The 19,156-nt window shown below is 44.2% G+C and overlaps 1 protein-coding gene across 4 annotated transcripts in view; it reads left to right on the forward strand.

Annotated features, from left to right (window-relative positions):
- The window catches only part of ncanb (neurocan b), a 152,675-nt gene extending 140,443 nt beyond the window's left edge, over positions 1 to 12,232 (forward strand). For all 4 annotated transcript variants that reach the window (XM_047336621.1, XM_047336620.1, XM_035646780.2 and 1 more), the window contains 2 exons: positions 3,772 to 3,954; positions 5,316 to 12,232. In XM_047336621.1, the coding sequence (XP_047192577.1) occupies positions 3,772 to 3,954; positions 5,316 to 5,458 (326 nt within the window). In that variant the 3' untranslated portion in view covers positions 5,459 to 12,232. The remainder of the gene's footprint in view (positions 1 to 3,771; positions 3,955 to 5,315) is intronic.
- The last annotated feature ends 6,924 nt before the right edge of the window (positions 12,233 to 19,156 follow it).

The raw sequence follows: 19,156 nt of genomic DNA on the forward strand, positions 1-19,156 counted from the left end.
TGAGACTGTCTTCTGATGGTCAGATCTCGGAGAAAGGAAGCCAGACTCATCAAGAATACGGTATTATTTGTTCAGACCCATTTGCACAAGCCCCAAATCATCAATCACACACATATTGAACTCTTCTGCCGCAGCCCTGATTTTCCAAAAACTATTTTTCCCTAATTGCCAATGATCTTTTGATTGAGCCATCTAGCCAGCTGACAATCGCTCTGTAGTTGCCGTGGTTTTGTTTTCTGGTGTACAAATATTTTTACATCATTAAAACTTAAAACAGATCGATCAGAGCACAAAATGTACCCAACACTGTGACCTTTATATTAATGAGCAGAACATTTTGGGGGGATTAAATCAAGGTGTTTTATAACATTCAGATGCAGTATTTGATTGTTGTATCAACATTGTATAATGAAGGATAAGGAAGCAAAAAGGATTTATTAGAAATCAGTAGCACAGATGGAGTTTTAAATTTACAATTGGATTCAAGTGAGGAGAGAATCACAGAGTCTTCCAGAAGGGATGGGAGGGAATTTACCCACAACAGGACACGTAAGTATTATGAAATTATTCCACGGTTTTGATGGGTTATTATGTACAGAGAGAGGAAATCTAATTTTGCATGACATTCACTCGGCTTGCTCTCGGAGTGCTTTGGGAAATGACACACACCAAAGTGTCGACTGGTGTGTAACGTGATCATTGTGGGATACACACACACACACAACGCTGCCACTTCTGAAGTGAATCTTGACGTAAAAGAGAAGAGTGATTTTACTTCTGTATTAGTTAGTTCACCTTCATATTTCAACATTTTGTGTAAATGCACTCCCTTACTTACTTCTTTTTGTTTACTGCTCTTTGGGTGATACCACTTGTGCTGTGGGGATGTAGGGCACTTGATAATGTAAAAACCTGTCAAAAGAACAACATATTAAGGGAACGGATGGACACACTGTGGTTTTTAAGCCACGTGGGACTTTAGCACCACATGGCCACACAACATTCTGAAACAGCACCTTCGTCTGCCTTCCCGTCCCGTCCTATCAGCTGGTCTGAGCAGCTGTCACTGGCACCGCGGCGAACACGCAACGCACACTGCTGCGGCAGTTCGTTTAGTTTTTTCTAATAAGCATGCCAGTATTTGTCCCCATCTACTGTTTCCATGCGGGACTCACTCCCAGCAGTGGGAGGATGCGCACACACTTTCATGTCTCTCTGATTCGCTCGAACGCGACAGCCAGTAGGTGAGCGGATGCTCTGAGGCCGGGGAGAAGTGCTGAGAGGAACCAGCGTCCCGCCGCCGGCAGCTCTCTGACTCTGGGTGACTACCTCCTGCCCCGCACACGCAGACACGCGCTGACAGCAAGCAGCTCTCCAAGTATACAGCTGCTGACTATATGTGACCCGCATTCAGGAGCAAACCAAAACAACTGCTAGAAACTTGAGCGCTTATCGTATTGCTCAAAACCACAGTCTCACAACGCATCAAAAGTATTTTCACACTGGACGTGACGTGACGTCCTAGTAACGTCCCCACAATATCAACACTGACAACCACATAATGATTTCTTTTAAATGTATAGTAGCTGCACGCAGTACATTGAATCTCAGCCCCTTCTGTGTCTCTCTCTCTCTCCATCTGTCAATCTGTCACTCGATGCTCAGACTAGGTAAATACAACCACACTTTAAAATGACGTGCGTATTTATTTGCGTAAAGAGCAGGGAAGTGAGATCCGAATACAAGTGTTACAAAGTCACGTACTACCGTATGTCTTGATTTGGATCCTTTTTGGATTATCCTTTCTTCCCTGCCTCCTCCCTTCTTTTCTCTTCATTGGGATATCTGATTCTCTTCTCAAACCCACTCAGATTTCTCAGTTCCTCTCCTTTTTTTTCTTCTCCTGTGTTGTTCGCCCGGCAGATATGATATTTGTGTAAGACTCTGTCTATCTGGCTGTTGTAAATGTGTCTTACATTTTTTAGACACACTAGATGTCAAAGCTTAAAAAAATGGAGAATTTTGGAAAGCCCATTTTAATGGGCTTTTTCTAGGAAACCAAGATGCACTCTTCTAGTGGCAGCCCTGTACGTCCTCCCGGCTTTATTCTGCAAAAGACCTTTTCTGAATTAAAGTCTCATAAAAGCATGGCTCCATTTGCTTTTGCTGAGTTTCGTGACATTTTGTTTTATCTACTCTACTTCAACAGATTCAGACTTGTTCCCCATTGAGACATCACAGTGTTCACAGGTGACGGCTAATGCAGAACCACCTTTTAGCCCTCCATTCGTGTTGAGTCGGGCGTGGTCTCAAGTGAGGAGGGAAGTTCTTATTGCCCTTTTCCTTCCACAACACATTAAACTGTAAATGTTGCATGAACGCTTCCATCAGAGCTAATGACGCCACTTTCCCTCATTAAGAATTTACGAGGTATTAGGACAAGGACGAGGGAATTCAGAGGGACTGTAAACATTTTCTGATTGCTGACCAAATTTAGCACTGAGGCGTGTCAATTCATTGTGAGATGGTTATTCAGTCGGCATGGTGTGCAGGTTAGGACTGATACTGTACGTCGAGTGTCACCAGTTGGGTATGGTAATGGAAATTAGTCTTCATAGTCAAAGGCTACATTTAGGTTTCACCATAATGAAGGCAAAGTAAAAAAAATTTTAAAAAAAGAAACATCCTTACTTTTAAATTCAATATGATACACATTCAGTGGATAGTTGGGGGTATTAATCCAAAAAAGTTTGATTAAAGAAATTCTTAATGTTGATACTGTCGTTATAGTGAGAGAGAGAGAGAGAGAGAGAGAGAGAGTGTGTGTGGGGCAAAGAGCCTTGCACACGGCTCTGCAATGAAGTAACAGCACATACACTAAGTTAGAGATCTTAATTTTGTGTAAAAAAAAATTTTTATCATTATGAAAATGTGGAGGGACAAATTAGCCGAGGTCTAGGTTATTATTGGGAATCACTACTGAACATTTATCCTCCCTCTGGTGCTTTTTCCTACTTTACCTGCTATGACAAGTCGTGAAACTACAGGTGGGTGTTCCTAAATCATTTTGTAGGCTAAAGAAACTGCAGTGCTCTGATGCTTACAAGCCTATCGAGGCTCAGGTTAGCAGAACTGCATGGGAAGTGTTTCTTCTTCACAATGTCCTTTCAGTTGAAATCACCTTGGCTGTTACTACTCAGCCCAAAGATTGTTTCTTTAGTTGAAAAATACAATATATAGACTATCATAATGTATAGTAAAAATTGTGGGGCTTCAACTGTGCGGCGACCGTCTATTGTTACTGCACAATCACCCGCTGCCTCCGCTCTAGGGAGACTGGCAGACGCCCTCAAGAGACTTAAAAACTGTTGTGTTGGAGTCTGACACTTGGCCATCTGACCCGTCTCAGTCCAGAGTGTCAGTCTGTCTTTTCTGTTTCTGCCTCGACTCTTTATCTGTCTAAAACGCTGTGTTACTCTGACAGCCGCCCACTCACTCTCAGACACTACATCCACATTTTGATGTTTGTGCTGTGACTGCTTCTCTGAGACACGTTTCAGCCACAATAGTGTCCTGCAGTGTTTGTTTCCTTGTGGAGTAGAAACCATGAGAGAAAGGAAAATGTTAATACTGGTCACTGATGAATCCAGATGAAAGTCATCTTTTATATGGAGTATGCATCGACTTTTATTCATATATTTCTTAATCACAGAGGAGGACATGTACAGATGCGGACGACCTGTGATATTCTGTATTTCTCTGCCCCTACAGTGCTTTGCGGAGCCCCTCCCCCCGTGGATAATGCCTTTCTGATTGGTCGGAAGCGCTCCCACTACGACATCCACTCTGTAGTGCGCTACCAGTGTGCCGACGGCTTCCTGCAACGCCACGTGCCCACCGCCAAGTGTCGCGCCAACGGCAAGTGGGACCGACCCAAGATCATCTGCATAAAATGTGAGTTTAACACGACAGGGTTTTCACAGAGCGCGCCGCCACACAACAAGGCTTGAAGCAGAATTTCCATTTGTTAGGTCATTTTCACATTTATATTTTTCTTATTCTTTAGCATGCACACCACCTCAGGTCCGCAAGGCCGAACCTCCTACGCTAACAGCCCTCGGGAGCTGCTGTCACCATGTGCATTCAGGCTTCACATCCTTGCTCTCATTATTAATAATTGCAAGCAAAAAGATAACTGTGGCTGCAGACTAAATGAAATCCCCTGGGCTCACTTAGAAGTGGTAGAGTCTCCTTTGAAGTGTTTCAAGCTTGAGGTGGGATCGGTGGGAAGTTATTGCATTGGGTTGACCGTCCATCGAATACAAAAGCTGTGAGCTAAAAATGTTCAACCAAAATGAAATATGACTTTTATACTCAATATAATTTCGGTGTTTTCAGGGCACATGGAATAAAACACTTCATAAAAAAATATTCCCATATCCGAGAGAGCGAGTTTCTTTAAATGGAGCAAAATGACGACATTACAGTGTCATTGCAGAATCTAAAATCTGTAACAACGTTATTTTATTATGCAACCGTCTTGCACCTTATCGTCTTTGAGCCTCAAAACTTAAAATAAAAGTGGGTTTTTTTCAAAATGTTTTTTAAAGGACTCACTCTGACTATGACAGAATGGAGGTCATAACTTTTCAGCATAATTTCTGGCTTCCTCGGAGATGTGAGGGGTTGATATATATAAATATTCAACAAAGTGGGCCTTGTATTTCATTTCACTCTGCACACAGTGTGACAGTAATGATGAAATACTGAAATAATGTAGCTTCTGTTCAAAGTGATAAAGATTCCTTTGCTTATGACTCTTTATCTTTGGAGTTGTTTTCATGGCCTGGAGTTATAGCATCATTATCATTCAATGCAGATGACGTTTCTTTGCTGGCAAAATCCAGAAAGGGACAGAGCAACCTAATTTGGCAGCACACCCCAGGAACAGGCTTATTCAGCGGCTGTGAGTGGGTGGCTAGCTCCGCGTGCTCTTGCCAAAGGCGCCTGACTGTGAGATGAAACAGATTCTCTCTGTGGTGGAAACAGTGAAACTATCTACAGAGAACGTGTGGTTTTGACCTTCCTGCTTTTTGATCCCTCTCCCCTCACCTCGTACCTGGCTTCACCTCCCTCCAACTATCTGTCTGAGCGCCTCTGATGCTCGTCAATGATTCATCTCCCTCTCACATCAGTTTCACACTCCCGCCTTCAACGTACTCCAGCTCTGACACACTCCTTCGAGATAAATACATAAATGCTCTGCCCTCTTTCGTCTATTTCACTGTCTCTGCCTCGCGCTCTGTTTGCTCCAGCAGCACGGCGAGCCCACCGCTACCGGCGCCACCACCACAAGGGCAGGAGGGAGCGCAGGAAGCACAAGAGGCACGGCCACAGAGAGGGAGGCCACCACGGGGCAGGAGAGCCGGGCCAGGGCCACAACCACGCCCACTTCTGAACCCGGAAGAAGAAACAACCCCCTTTTCCCTTTCTCCTCTGCTGCCAACGGCAGCCTGCCTGTCTCCCTGTCGTCCACATTTCCCCAAACCCTCCTTCACTACCTTACAGCCCAAAACTCTCTACCCAAGACCCCCCCCCCTCCCTCCCTGCCCTGCCCTTAGCTCCCCCCCTGGCTCTCCGAGTCAGCCTGTATCATAGTCGAGTCTGAGGCCTGCCAAAGTGCTGCCAGGCTTTACCGGGACAAAAACAACTCCCTTTATACTCTTTCTACTTTCTTTTCTCTGTTTCACTTTCTTGTCCTAACCTGTCTGTCTCTCACCCACCCTCTCACTTGACCCAGTTACTCTCCCTTTCAAGCTCAACAATGACCTGAAACATGGGGCCACGGTGACCTGTTTTTGAAAAAAAAAGAAACACCTTTGAAATCCACAGCGAACAATCTCCAGAGAGAAGCGGTTTGGTACAAACTGTAAATAGGTGCATCGCTGAAAATGCCATATCAGAATCAGACGAGTCAAGGAAGATGTCATGTTGTTGACTTGGGCCTTTTGTCTGTTGAACACACATTGGTTGTTTTTACAAATTGTGTTGATTTCTTGACTCTGCTGCCTTTGGTTTGCTCTTTGTGAGACACTGTACTTGACCTACAACGACATGACGTTATAACAGATTTCACTGATTTTCTTTGAATCCGAGGCAGTTGTGATTTAATAATTTGATTGTTAGCGTTGTTTCTTATTGTCGGTGTAAGACCAGATGCTAAAACCCCCAGAGGAGAATGGAAAAACACATCACGTCCCAATTCGGTTTCATCACGTCACATTACACATCAGTCAAGTTTCCAGAAGTGTCAAACAATCTCAAACATCTCTCGTCGTGTTCAGACTTCTCGCTGCCTCTTGCTGTCAAGGGTTAATCCGAGCGCTTGATCTCAGTTTGTCTCATCTTAGCTCAGCGTTCCCATATTTGCTTTGCCTTTCCTCATCATTTGTGCTGCTGTAGGAACTGTGTGCTGTGAATTAATCAAGGTGATGCAGCAGGGTCACACAAGTTGTTCTTATTCATCTGTTCGTCCTTTGTGTTTGAGTTCTACTTTTTTGGTCTGATGAGAAGAAAGGCCGTCAGATTCAGAGAGAGCCACCTCTCATGCCATGGCCGGCGCAGGTCCATGCGTGGAATTTGGATGCACTGCAAAAAAAGAAAAACACACAGTGTTTATTTTGATATTTATGGGCTGTTTCTGGCCACTTGGTGTACGTCTTTTGGCTCTGTTTTGAATTCCACCAACCTCTGAGTTACATCTCTGGCTCTTAAAAAGAAATCCACTGTGTGGTAGGAGTTATTTACTTAGTCTGTCCGGTAGATGGTGTGAAGTAGGTTTGTCTGAAACTTATTTTTATTGAAAACAACTGCTTGCTGCAGATGCAGTTCACTCTAATGAGAGCAGTGAGAGTGAATCATAATGGGTGGTAACTGTTTGGTGGGGTTTGTCACCAAGAGCGTTGCCTTTTCAAATTGCATATTATCATTTTATCCATAACATTATTGATTGGAGCACCATTAAACACTTCATCAAATGACTGAAGATAAGGATTTATGCAGTTCTCTGCCCACATAACCAGCCCTCTAAACCAGGACATGGACATGTGGGGGGAACAGTCCCGACCGCTTGTTGAACCAAAGGTGTGCTCTGAGTGTGTGTGTGTGTGTGTGTGTGTGTGTGTGTGTGTGTGTGTGTGTGTGTGTGTGTGTGTGTGTGTGTGTGTGTGTGTATGTGTGTGTGTGTGTGTGTGTGTGTGTGTGTGTGTGTGTGTGTGTGTGTGTGTGTGTGTGTGTGTGTGTGAATGATTGAGGCCGACGACAGTGGCTCAGGTCCCACAGGACGATGATAGAGAGGGGCAGCAGGGATTAAGGTTTCCCCATTCCTGGGGCAGGCGGAGTCTCGCAGCTCCCTCCACCTGTGCCTGCTGCTGCAGCAGCATGTCCTGCTTTAAAGAGGGGATTGAGATGAACAGAACAAGAACTTTGCTCTCCGCTCCCTCCACTTTATTGTGCTGGGTTGTTTTTTTTTAAAGCTACCACTTTAGCTTCTGGGATTATATCCCAAACTCTTGTTCTGCGTTTTTTCCCCTCCACCACCTCTCCTAGCACTTTTCATTTATCTCCCTTGCACAATATTCTTTTTACTGTCACTGACTTTTTACATCAGAGAAATAGAGGAAGATAGGCACAGTTAAATTTAATTCAACCTGCTCTTTATTGCTGACGGAATACACGCAGCTATTTCGGCAGCCTTTCAAACAACTTGTTAAAAGAACACTAAAGGGGGATTTATAATAAAGTCACGAGGTAAAAGAGAAGAGAGAAAATCAATGCTGGGCACATTAATTCTCTGCCTTTGTTTGTCTGTTCTCACCTTGGCAATGACAACAGTCCTCTGCATGGGGGGGGGCAGTGATCCTACACCTCTTTATCAGTCTAATTAATCTGCTGCATGCCTAATGAACGAGTTGCATTATCTTCAGAACCACAGAGGAGCGATGACAAGGGAAGGGTTAGGGTGACGGACAGCCAGAGGAATGTTTAGTGTGATGGACAGGAGGCCCAGAGAAATGTCACAGCCGTCAAACCACTGACGTTTCTCAGATTCATAGACTGCTGTGGGCTTTCTTTTTTCCTTTTTTCTTTTTTCTTTTTTTTTTTTTGAAAATGGATTGACCACGGTTGGACGAATGAAAGGGCAGACAGGAGCTCCTCTCACGGTAATTCAAATCTGAGTCGCCGTCCTCCTGAGACAGAGTAATTACATTTTGATCCATCACAAACTTTCTAAAAAAATTAATAATGTGATGAAGTTGATAAGGAACAAAATTCGGACTGGAAAACATTGAGGACACAGTTTTGGGACAAAATGAAATGAATAGATTACTTGTTGAACTAATGATTAATCTGCTCTTCTATCTTGTGCTGGTGCTTTTTGTCGCCTCTGCAGAGATTATTAAGTCTACAACAAAAACACCACACATTCATGCAAATCATCTCCCCTTAATGAGATGCTCCACACTGATCATTATCTGGTCGGAAAAAAGTTTGAAAAGTTCGACCTGACTTCCTCTGTCTGTCTATGCCATGTCTAATAAAAATAGACATTGCCTAAGCAGATCTGTTTGGTTTGTAATGGGGATGTTGCCTTCTGGGCCGTGTGGTACCTCCTCGCAGTGAGGGCCTACACTTTGTCCTTTTTTGAAAGGTGTTACGCTTCCTCACAGCATCTCTCTCACAATATCACTTTAAAGCCCCAGTGTGTAATTGTTTGTAATTCACCCGACAGGGGACACTTTATGGTGGCGCACCGCTAATGCTGTTTCTGGCAGCGCTGAAAATTCAACGCGAGTGCGACGTATTCTGGACTTTTTTGTGCAACCGTGAGGTCCACCTGATTTCAAAGTTGAATGAGTTAAATATAGTTGCAGGTGATTATACATAAATTAGCACATAGTCATCAACAATACATTCAATTTCTATGATTAAGTTCTTCTAAATATTACACACTGTAGCTTTAAGTATTGAATGCGTGAAGACATATTTTCTCCCTCACATATAATCGTCTGAACCTCTCAGACCTCCCTCCTCCACTCACACCCCCCCTCTCCCTTCACCTCATTGGTTCTCTTCAGTCGGAGTCCTGAAAGCAGGCCGACAAGCGATGAAGCCTCATAATTGCGAGTCTTAATTTCTCTGAATTAATCTCATGCTGTCTCCCGTCCCAGCGGCGATATCTGGCATCTGAGGCGAGAGCAGCGGGCAAAGCAGTGAACACGTTCACAGCCAGCAGGCCTCTCCTCGGGCCGAGCCACCTACTGTATCCCTCACTCAGCTGAAGACTTGTGGGCTCGGCCGAGACGAGATGAGAGCGTGTGAGTGACAGCTCTGTGTTCTGGCAGTGGCGACTGATTGCACTCTGTCTAAACAGCCGAAGGCGGGGGAGCACGACTTGATTAAGATTGTTGTACGTTACGTGTCGTGAGTGGGAGTGTGTCTTGCTGAATCCGTGTGCCATTGACTCTGGATGTGCTTGTGTCTCAGCAGATGGCTCCAACTGCATCCTGAGCGTTCGTACAACAAGAGGAAATAGTCAGTGTTCGAGGGAGAAAAAACTAAATGGGTTCATGGAACACAAATCTTTATGCATGAAGTTTAATGTAAAAGAACAAATGACGCAAATTAGACCCATTGAAAGTTTAAAACAACTCTGTAACTCCCTTCCCTTTTCTTAATGCTGCTGTCCAGCATCGTTTTCAAACAGAGCTCTGTAAAAGGCTCTTTCAGGTCCAGTTGAGTGTGGTTAAGGGACCGTATCTGGCAGAAAATGGAATATAGTATTCATAATTGCGTTTTTATCAGTGTGTAATCACCTGGAACTAAGCATTGTTTTTGTTTTCCTTAGCTCAGAAGGAGTGCTTCATATCTAGGGAGCAGGTCTTGTTCACCATGTGTCCACAGATGCCCAGAACGGACCAAGAGAGGGAACTCTCACTTTTTACGAAGCCTGAAGGCCACCGTACAGTAGGTTCTCGTACGCAGGCGGAGGCAGGGTATTGAGAGGTATTCAGCCGGGGTGCAATATTCCACCGAATCCTACACACTGAACCTTTCAATGTGCTCGTGATGGCTCCATTCATGACATCACGCTAAAAGACTGAGACTAAAACTCTGTCTCCTGCACAAAGAGACTCCGTTCTCTCCAGTTGATAATCCTTGGACAGTGTTGAAAAATCACGGACATGGAGCCACGTAGCCCATACCATAATAAATGCAATGTAAACCCAGTGTTACACTTTTGCTCATGCGTAGTGATTTTTGAAAGGCTCACATATAACAGACACAACTCGCCAAACCCATTTGAATGCAGGACAGCGCTCTCATTGCAGCCCAGTGTACACCAGGGCCATGTGGAGAAATCCAAAGTGTGACGGGCCGACTTCTCTTACCAAACCATCGTTAGGGTATGATTGGAGGGAAGAAGCGCTCATCGAAAGGTGAATTCTGTCCCTGTGAGCGTGAGACGACCCGCAAACAAAGTGTGGAAGAGAAAAAGCTGAGAACCTCTGTTTGCTTCCTGTGCCCTAACAACTGTCCCTTACTGTAAACCTGAGGCACTCAAACGCAGCACTTGGTCGGCAATGACAACCTCACAGAAGTGGTCGAGGCTGTTGTCCTCAGTCGCACACAGACAGACTATTGATTTCGGGATTAGCCTGTCTGTCTTGGGTTCCTATTAAGTTTGTCGATGGCATTGGCAGCACAATCGCGGCGATTGACCGCCAGGATAATTCCTAAATGACGGGGAAACAGACAGTCTTTGTCTCCTGCACTCCACTGTCCACCTGCGAACGGGCGACTCGAGTACACGGTTCGACCCGGATGTTGTTTATCATTATCTTATTGTTCTTACTCTTGTTTCCAGCTCCTCAGACCTTTCACAACTCGTTCTTTTCCTCTTGTGGCCGGCTGCATCGCCTCTTTAACTGGTCAGTGTCTTTTGTATAGCTTCACCCCCGGTGGTATTTGTATTGCATTGTGTCTCCGTCTGATACTGAGTTGAGACAATTTATCATTGTCGAGAGGATGGATGGATGGATGGATGGGGTTCAGTGAGAGATTGAGTAATGAAAGAGACAAACAGAGCAGAAACCAATAACAAACACTTCTCTTCTCTGTGATGTAAATATTCTGACGTTTTTCCTTTCATTTGTTTTGAATCCATTTAAACTCTGGGTGTGTTTGTTGCTTAAAGCCTCTCTGGACCACATTCATACAGCCTCTGTAGATCCACAACACATCTCCCTCTTTCTGTCCGCCCCTCCTGCTCACACACACACACACACACACACACACACTCTGCCCCGAAGCAAGGTGAGGGTTCACCGTACAGACCAACTTCACTTCTTTGCAGTGCATGAAGTAGAAAACAAAAAGTGCCGGTACTCCCTTTATTCACATGTGGCATGTATATCAGCTGGTGTTAGCGAATGACTAATATTACTTCATGAAATTCTGCAGTGAGTAAAAGATACGAGGAGAAAATGTAAATTGTAAAGTTAAAAATGACTGGACCTTAGTTACACATCTTGCAGACTTATGCGTACAATGTTTCCAACAATGGTCAAACTCAGAGAAGTCTGTCATCTCGCCCGAGCCAACAGCACGTTTCATTCTGCTCCAGGTCGGCATTTGCTGTTTGGTTAGAAATAGGATTTGACCTTTGTGGCTCCGAGTCATCGTCGCCAGGCCAACATTACTGCCCTCTTGTTCTTCTCTTACTCTCGCTTATCCAACATTGCGACATCCAGACTCTTGCGAGAACGAGGACAGGTGAGCGTCACGTAGTGCCTGCTGGGTAACGTCGATTATCAAGGGCCTCAGTGAACCGGCCAGAGAGTCTAATATGAAGTACTGGCAGCTTGGCTACTCCAAAGAGTTAAATGTAGAAGTGGTACCGCTGCGTGCTCCACCCCCCCTCCCCACTCCCAGCCCCCACCACTTCGAGCACTGGTCCTTTGGCAAACTTCAGTCTGTGTCTGCGTGTGTTAACTGTGAGCACAGACACAACGTATTACTGCAACTGAGCCCACCTCCGGCCGTGTGAACGTGGTCCACAAGTATCTATCCATATTTATTGATGTATGTTCTTATGAATTCCAGTCCTGTCATTGTATAATATTCTTTACAAGACAAGTGATCATTAAAGAAAACCCTTGTTTGGATCTGTTGTCTGGCTCGGTTGGAGTGTTTCTTTGTGTTGACTTCATTTAAAACCGCAGAACATCTACGAGTATGATTAAAGAACAATGATACTTATAGTACTTTAAGTGCTTTAACTAAATGCATGAGGAAAAGACGTAAAACTGCACAGTTAAAAGTAAAAGTAGATAAATGATATCAAGTAATACATTTTTAAATGATGCATAAAACCCAAGAGATGTTAGATTACACCAGTCATTAAAAGACAGTTTAACTAAAGTATGAATACTAGAAATGGGGAAACAGTAACCTGGGCCACAAAAGTCCCAGGGTTTAAAAAAAGCGAATTCACATCAATTCAGGACCAGTTGCCAGGCAACCGGCAGAGACTCCAGGAAGTTTCTACATTGTACGAATCTTGTTCAAGGCCGCAGCCGAATCTCTGTGAATGTACAACATGTTGTTCTTTTTTTAACTTCAAAGAACGAAGAGTAGACCTTGAAAGTTTCCAGACCCGTTAAACACACAGATCACAGTTTCAGACCCAGAGCAGCTGCAAGACCGAGCGGATGAAATGTTTACGTGCTGCAGCCGAAGCGCAGTGACGTCGCCGAGGGCAGTGTTCGTCAGCTCCGCTCACGGATTTGTGTTGAATGACGGCATCAGCTTCTTATTCATTTACTGAACAGTGAATGCAAAAAAAAGTTTGTGTTCTCTTCAACATTCCTATCCTCCTCTTCCTCCCTGTATGAATCGATTACGAACTAAGCTGCGGATTTTTTTTTTTCTTGAGCGAACAACAACCTGCGCCTCTCTGACCTCCATGTGCTGAAGAGATGCATCTGCAAATCTCTTTGGATTAGGCTGAAATATTTTTCTCTCTACTGCCCAGATATCAATAAGACTAATATAACTTTGCTCCCTTTATTTTTATTCCAACACACTGGGGGATATGCTTTAGCAGAGCACATCCCCCAGCTGCATAAGTGAAAAAGGAGTAGGAGGAAAAGGGAAGAAAAGGCCGACTAGTGATGGGGTCAGAGGTAAGGGAACGGAGGCAGGAGGGTGAAAGTTTGAAGGAGACAGGATGAGAGAGGCTTGTTCTGGCAGCAGCTTGTGAATACACCTACTGTTGTACTGTCGAACCTGAGAGACCTTCGCTTCACCTCAACTTCCCCCGATGAGATGAATGTGAGAGTCCTCTCTTATCAGAGGATGGTTTTCATTTCCCCACAGCACTGTCTCCTGTAAAAACACAACTGCCTCTCTCTCTCTCTCTGCCTCGTTCTCTCCCTTTTCTCGTCTTCTTTTTGATATGTGACTCGCTCATTCCATTATCATTCCGAAACACCGGAAGAAGCCGCACTGCCGGCTTCAGTTTTTTCCGTCGACAATCAATCACACAGAATATAGCATCTCTTTTACATCCTCTGCCTAGGCACTTACTGCCTGAGTGATGCGGGTTTTTTGCTCGCCTCAGTCAAATCCACGCGCGGCGCTCATTAAGGCCGCTTGCCGTGGAGTTTCTGTAAAATTCACGGCTTCGAATGACCTTCAGCTCTCGTCCGTTTGAGATTTGTTACAGACACTTAAATTGGCGCCCCAGACGATTACTGGCGTGACGTCCTGAGCCCTGAAATAATCGGCTCCGTGGACCAGCATGCACTTGTGCATCGGGGTCTTATGCGAAGCTTACATAACATCCGAGAACTTTCTCATAACAACCAAGGAAACGAGTTTAAAGACATTCTATTGATAGTCACGATTTGTCCTGATTCTTGCAATACAACTTGGCTGCAAGATGAGCAGATAAATTACAGGCGTGAAAAGACTGCTCATCATAACCTTGTTCCTGGGTCGATATCAGACTCATCTGGCAGGCACGGCGAATCGATGAGGATCTCCAGCATTATCCTGCATTATCTCCTAATGACGCTGCCAAAGTTCAAGAAGATTATAAAAAAGCAACAAGGGATTTGCATCATCGTAGGCCATGAAGTCTCCTACTCAACCTCGAAGCCGCGCTGCCTCTCCTCCCTCCAGTATTACTGTCTTTATCTCCGACACAAACATAAGAGGCCGGAGGCGAAAAGTGCTCGTACTTTTGTTCTTTCTCTTTTCCACGCACACACATACATGCACAGCAGCAAGCTGCTTATCGAAATCAAAAAAGGATTAATGTTCATCGCAACCCCATTTATCTTCGTCATCTTTATTGCAGCCAGGTTGTAGAATAGCTTTACCCATGAATCTGCATTTACAGGCCCGTCCTAATTATGGCTGCAGATGGCAGCGCATCAGCCCACTAACAGCTCCTTTTACAGTGTGCGTGCGTGCGGGTGCGTGAGTGCGATCGTGCATGATCGCGTGCGAGCGAGCGTGCGTGCGTGTGTGAGAGAGAGACAGAGAGAAAGAGAGAGAGAGGGAGAGAGAGAGGAGCAAAGCCAGCAAAAACCTGATTGTGAGCCAGGTCTTTCATACTCTGTCACCTTCACATTCTGCTCTGCCAGCTGTGTATACACGGTGCAGTGTTTTGTTGGATGACCCTGACTGACGATTTGGACATCTGGGTATACCAAGCTGCTTTCAGCTCATATCACCCCACAGTGGTGGAAGGTAATGGAGTAGATTTACTCAAGTACTGTATGTAGTTAACTTCAGTATTCTCATGTGACGCTCCTTACGTCAGCTTCTCAACATTTCGGATGGAAATATTGTCCTTTTTGTAAAGATCTGTGTAATATGCAAGTAGCTAAAAGTGAATATGCGAGAACTGACCTTGAGTCGATGTCTGTCTATGTATCAACTGCATAAACGTGGCCAACACACATGGACTTATAAGAGACAGAAAATACAGTTGCAGTGGTGAAACAATTGCCCTGCACAAATGTAAAGTCTTAAATGAAACTAAGAGCATCCCCTCTGTAAACATCAGGAGAAATTAAATGGGGATTGAATTAGAAATGAAAAAAAAAAAGAGAGCAATAATACATCAAATTAACTTTGTCCACAGTGTCACTTTTTTCATTGGTACAACCATGAGAATTGTCTGTTTTATATAGACAATGGTAACACACTCAAAATACAACCATTACAACCATAACAACCATTACAACCATTACAAACATAACAACCATAACAACCATAACAACCATAACAACCATAACAACCATTACAACCATAACAACCATTACAACCATAACAACCATAACAACCATTACAACCATAACAACCATAACAACCATAACAACCATTACAACCATCACAACCATTACAACTATAACAACCATTACAACCATTACAACCATAACAACCATAACAACCATAACAACCATAACAACCATTACAACCATAACAACCATAACAACCATTACAACCATTACAACCATTAGAACCATAACAACCATTACCACCATAACAATCAAAACAACCATTACAACCATAACAACCATTACAACCATAACAACCATTACAACCATTACAACCATAACAACCATAACAACCATTACAACCATTACAACCATAACAACCATTACAACCATTACAACCATTACAACCATAACAACCATTACAACCATTAGAACCATAACAACCATAACAACCATTACAACCATTACAACCATAACAACCATAAAAACCATAACAACCATTACAACCATAACAACCATAACAACCATTACAACCATAACAACCATAACAACCATTACAACCATACAATACTCTCAATCTCTCGTCTTCATCCATACAGGAGGATGTTCATTTTGTAAATGATGGTCCCCTTATGAGTAGAATAGACTTGCAGCATCCAGTAGGTGCACGGTTGCAGGTGTAGGCGGACCTGCAGTGGACCCCTCCAAATATGCTTACTTCTTGTTTTGGAAAAAAAACAATATTAAGATGGTGCTGACCAACATTCTGATCTCAAGGCCTCAAAATGGCAGTTCACAAACCAGTGGGTGATGTCATGATGGGTTCCCACTTTCACTTTTCTGAAACGTCTTTCCACAACTGAATTTTTCACTTGGGGTGAGGACAGCTGCTTTATGTCGCTCTACATTTTTCAAATATCTCCTGCTACTTTCTACTCACAGGCGACTTGGTATTTGAGGTGGGGTAAATGTCAGCGCAGTGTGATGGGCCCAGTGATCTAATGGAACATTAAATTAGATAGATTTGTGATAAAGCCGCTGAACAGACGGTCTGATCTTATCCAGACACCAACAGAGAAACAGCCTAGCAGCTTTTAAGGTCAGAAGTTTGGGCTCTTTTGCGCCGGCGTCCTCGGGGAGGTCCCTTTAAATTCTTAAGAAGATAAAAGTGCACACAGCCTGTGAAGTGAATTGTAGGTCTTGTGGCAGCAGGTTTTGTGACTGAGGTGAGATAAGGTTCAGCGGTTAGTGTACTTCAGGAGCCTCTCAATCCCTTCTCCCCCTTGCAGGACCACAATAGCTCACTGACCAGCCTATTGGTGCATGCTGGTGCAGCGGCCGATACCCTTGAGTCCTCCTGCTCTCCCCAGCACTCTGCATTCCAGCCATCTTTCTCCCTCTCACCACCGTTTCCTCTTCTCTTTCTGCTTTCATTTTTACTCCCTCACCCTTTCTCTCCCACCTATCTCTCCTCCACACGTCGTATTCTCTCTGTCGATTTGCCTGCCTGCCTTTCACTCTGTCCTCCCCTGTGACTTTGCGTTTGTGGGGACTGTCTCCTTTCCTTCATCTCTTCAGACACGCAAACACTCACACTCACACACACACACACACACACACACACACACACACACACACACACACACACACACACACACACACACACAAATGGCTTGAGCTGTTTCATTAACCTCCCACTATTCTCATTCGACCCAATCGTGCATTGTTGAAAGTGCCCAGTGAGTAAGCCAGTGTGATTCACTCCCGATGCGCTGAGTGTGACAGCTCGCCACCGAAGAGGAGAACTAATGGAACGATGGCGGTGGGACCGGGTGAAAACTAAAGCGCACTTTTCTTCAGAGGCATCTATAGATGACAGGACAAACTCTGCCACGGTGTGCTCCACTGGTTAACACTTTCAATTAACTCAGCTCTGCTGCCTGTTTAATGTGCCCCACACTCTGGGGGAAACCTCTCACAATTTGGCCGATTGCCTGTCTCCACGAGCCGACTGCTTTCAATGCAGAATATGTATCAGCAAATTACACACAGAATGCATAGGGCATTATGGGAGGTAGTTTAGGGAGGCAATTTAAGGAGCCATTTCCCTTGGGATAAGGTTGCGTGGATATGGCAACTGTTTGTGTTTCCAATCATAACAATATTTGGGTCTGATGGAAAAAGTTAAACTTCATTCCTGCGGGCATAATCTCCAAGCATGTACATGTACACTTTCAACAAAGGAGACATGTGCTCCGTCATTTGTAGAGAGGGATGAAGGGGGGATTTCTCCAAACCTTAATTAAGACAAACTTTGTTTAAATATTATCAATCAGTAAAAATGTATTTGCAAGTTATATTTTTTCCTACCATTAAAGCGCTGTTACCTTCGACATTAGAGGGGTTATTTACATTTTTGTTGTGCCTGTGGGAAAATACCGTTAAAACAAGGCAATAGCACAATATTTTCTGGTACTACTATTTTTGTAGTCTGCGCCTCCGAGGCAAAGAAGAAGTCAACCTGGTGGTGGCAAACTGGAGTAACAGCTTCGGAAACAAAAAGTACTTTAGATCCATAAACATAGAGCTCGGTCGTCTATGTTTTCTGATGTACGAGGTTTAGTCCATGAAATGTTGGTCTAATGTGGATTTTGCGACTTTTATTTTGATTAAGTGTGTAATGCACAAAAAAAGGGGCAAATCACAATGTGGCGATGAAACAGACCACGAGATGGTGCTGATATGGAGAACAAAAGTGTTAACCTGATGGCAGACTGATACAATGAACCTACTGGATACTTTGTGAATGTTTTTTGAAAATGTCTGTTAAGAACTTTCTTATCCATCACATCTGTTTGCTCCTGATGAAAGTCTGTGCTGAAGCGCTTTAAAATAAAATCCAAAAATCAAGATATTGGAGTATATATATATATACCACCTGCCACTTTATTTGAAAGTGTAAGTTAATGCACTATACAGTGTAGAGGTATCAAAAAATATATACACTCAAAGAACAAGGAAAGTAGCGTCCATGTGAAACATTTGGAACACTACAGTATACCTGTCAGTGTTCGGGATCCAGGATTTAAGACCCGTCCTTCCCTTCAGTCTTCACCAGATCATGCAGTCACTCTGTGTGTCAACACTTTGCCCATCCATCTCAGTTGCATCAGATGTTTCATATCTCGCTCTGCACTCCATTTGTGATTCCTGTTTCCCTGTCCGACAGGTTCACTTACCTGATCCTCACTATCTCTTTCCTCATCCGCCCAACTCTGGTTGAACCTCCACACCTCAGACGGCCTCCCTGACGCCAGTTAATGTGGGATCCATCTACTTATGGGCCTTTTTCTTTCACAGCAGACATTTAGTCAGGTAATAGCACATGTATGATTAATAACGTCAGCGGTGGCTGCGCCCAGGGCAATGGTATTCTGCATGCCTGCCTACCGGACTGGCCTGTGGGGATACACAAAGGGAAGGGAGCCATCGCTGATTAATATAACAAGTGAAAAAGGGGTCAACAAGTGTTGGTGTCATTTGTCCAAGTCTAGCAGGTGAGAGAACACCAGGAGGATCACGGAGATGTCTGTGAAAACATCTGCGAGGTGCACCAGTAGTGTGTGTATGTACATGTAATTGTGTGCGACTGGTATTAATCACGTTTCATTCTATTTCTTGTCTCACTTTGCTGCTACTTGTCCCTTCAATTCTGCCTCCGTCCCCGGCCTGTTGCGAGGCCGTGACCTCTGTCACAGGCTGATGAATGAGGGTAAGGTGAGAGCCAGCGTCGTTCCCATTCC

This window comes from Scophthalmus maximus, chromosome 13 (assembly GCF_022379125.1).
Source record: "Scophthalmus maximus strain ysfricsl-2021 chromosome 13, ASM2237912v1, whole genome shotgun sequence".
Lineage (NCBI taxonomy): Eukaryota > Metazoa > Chordata > Actinopteri > Pleuronectiformes > Scophthalmidae > Scophthalmus > Scophthalmus maximus.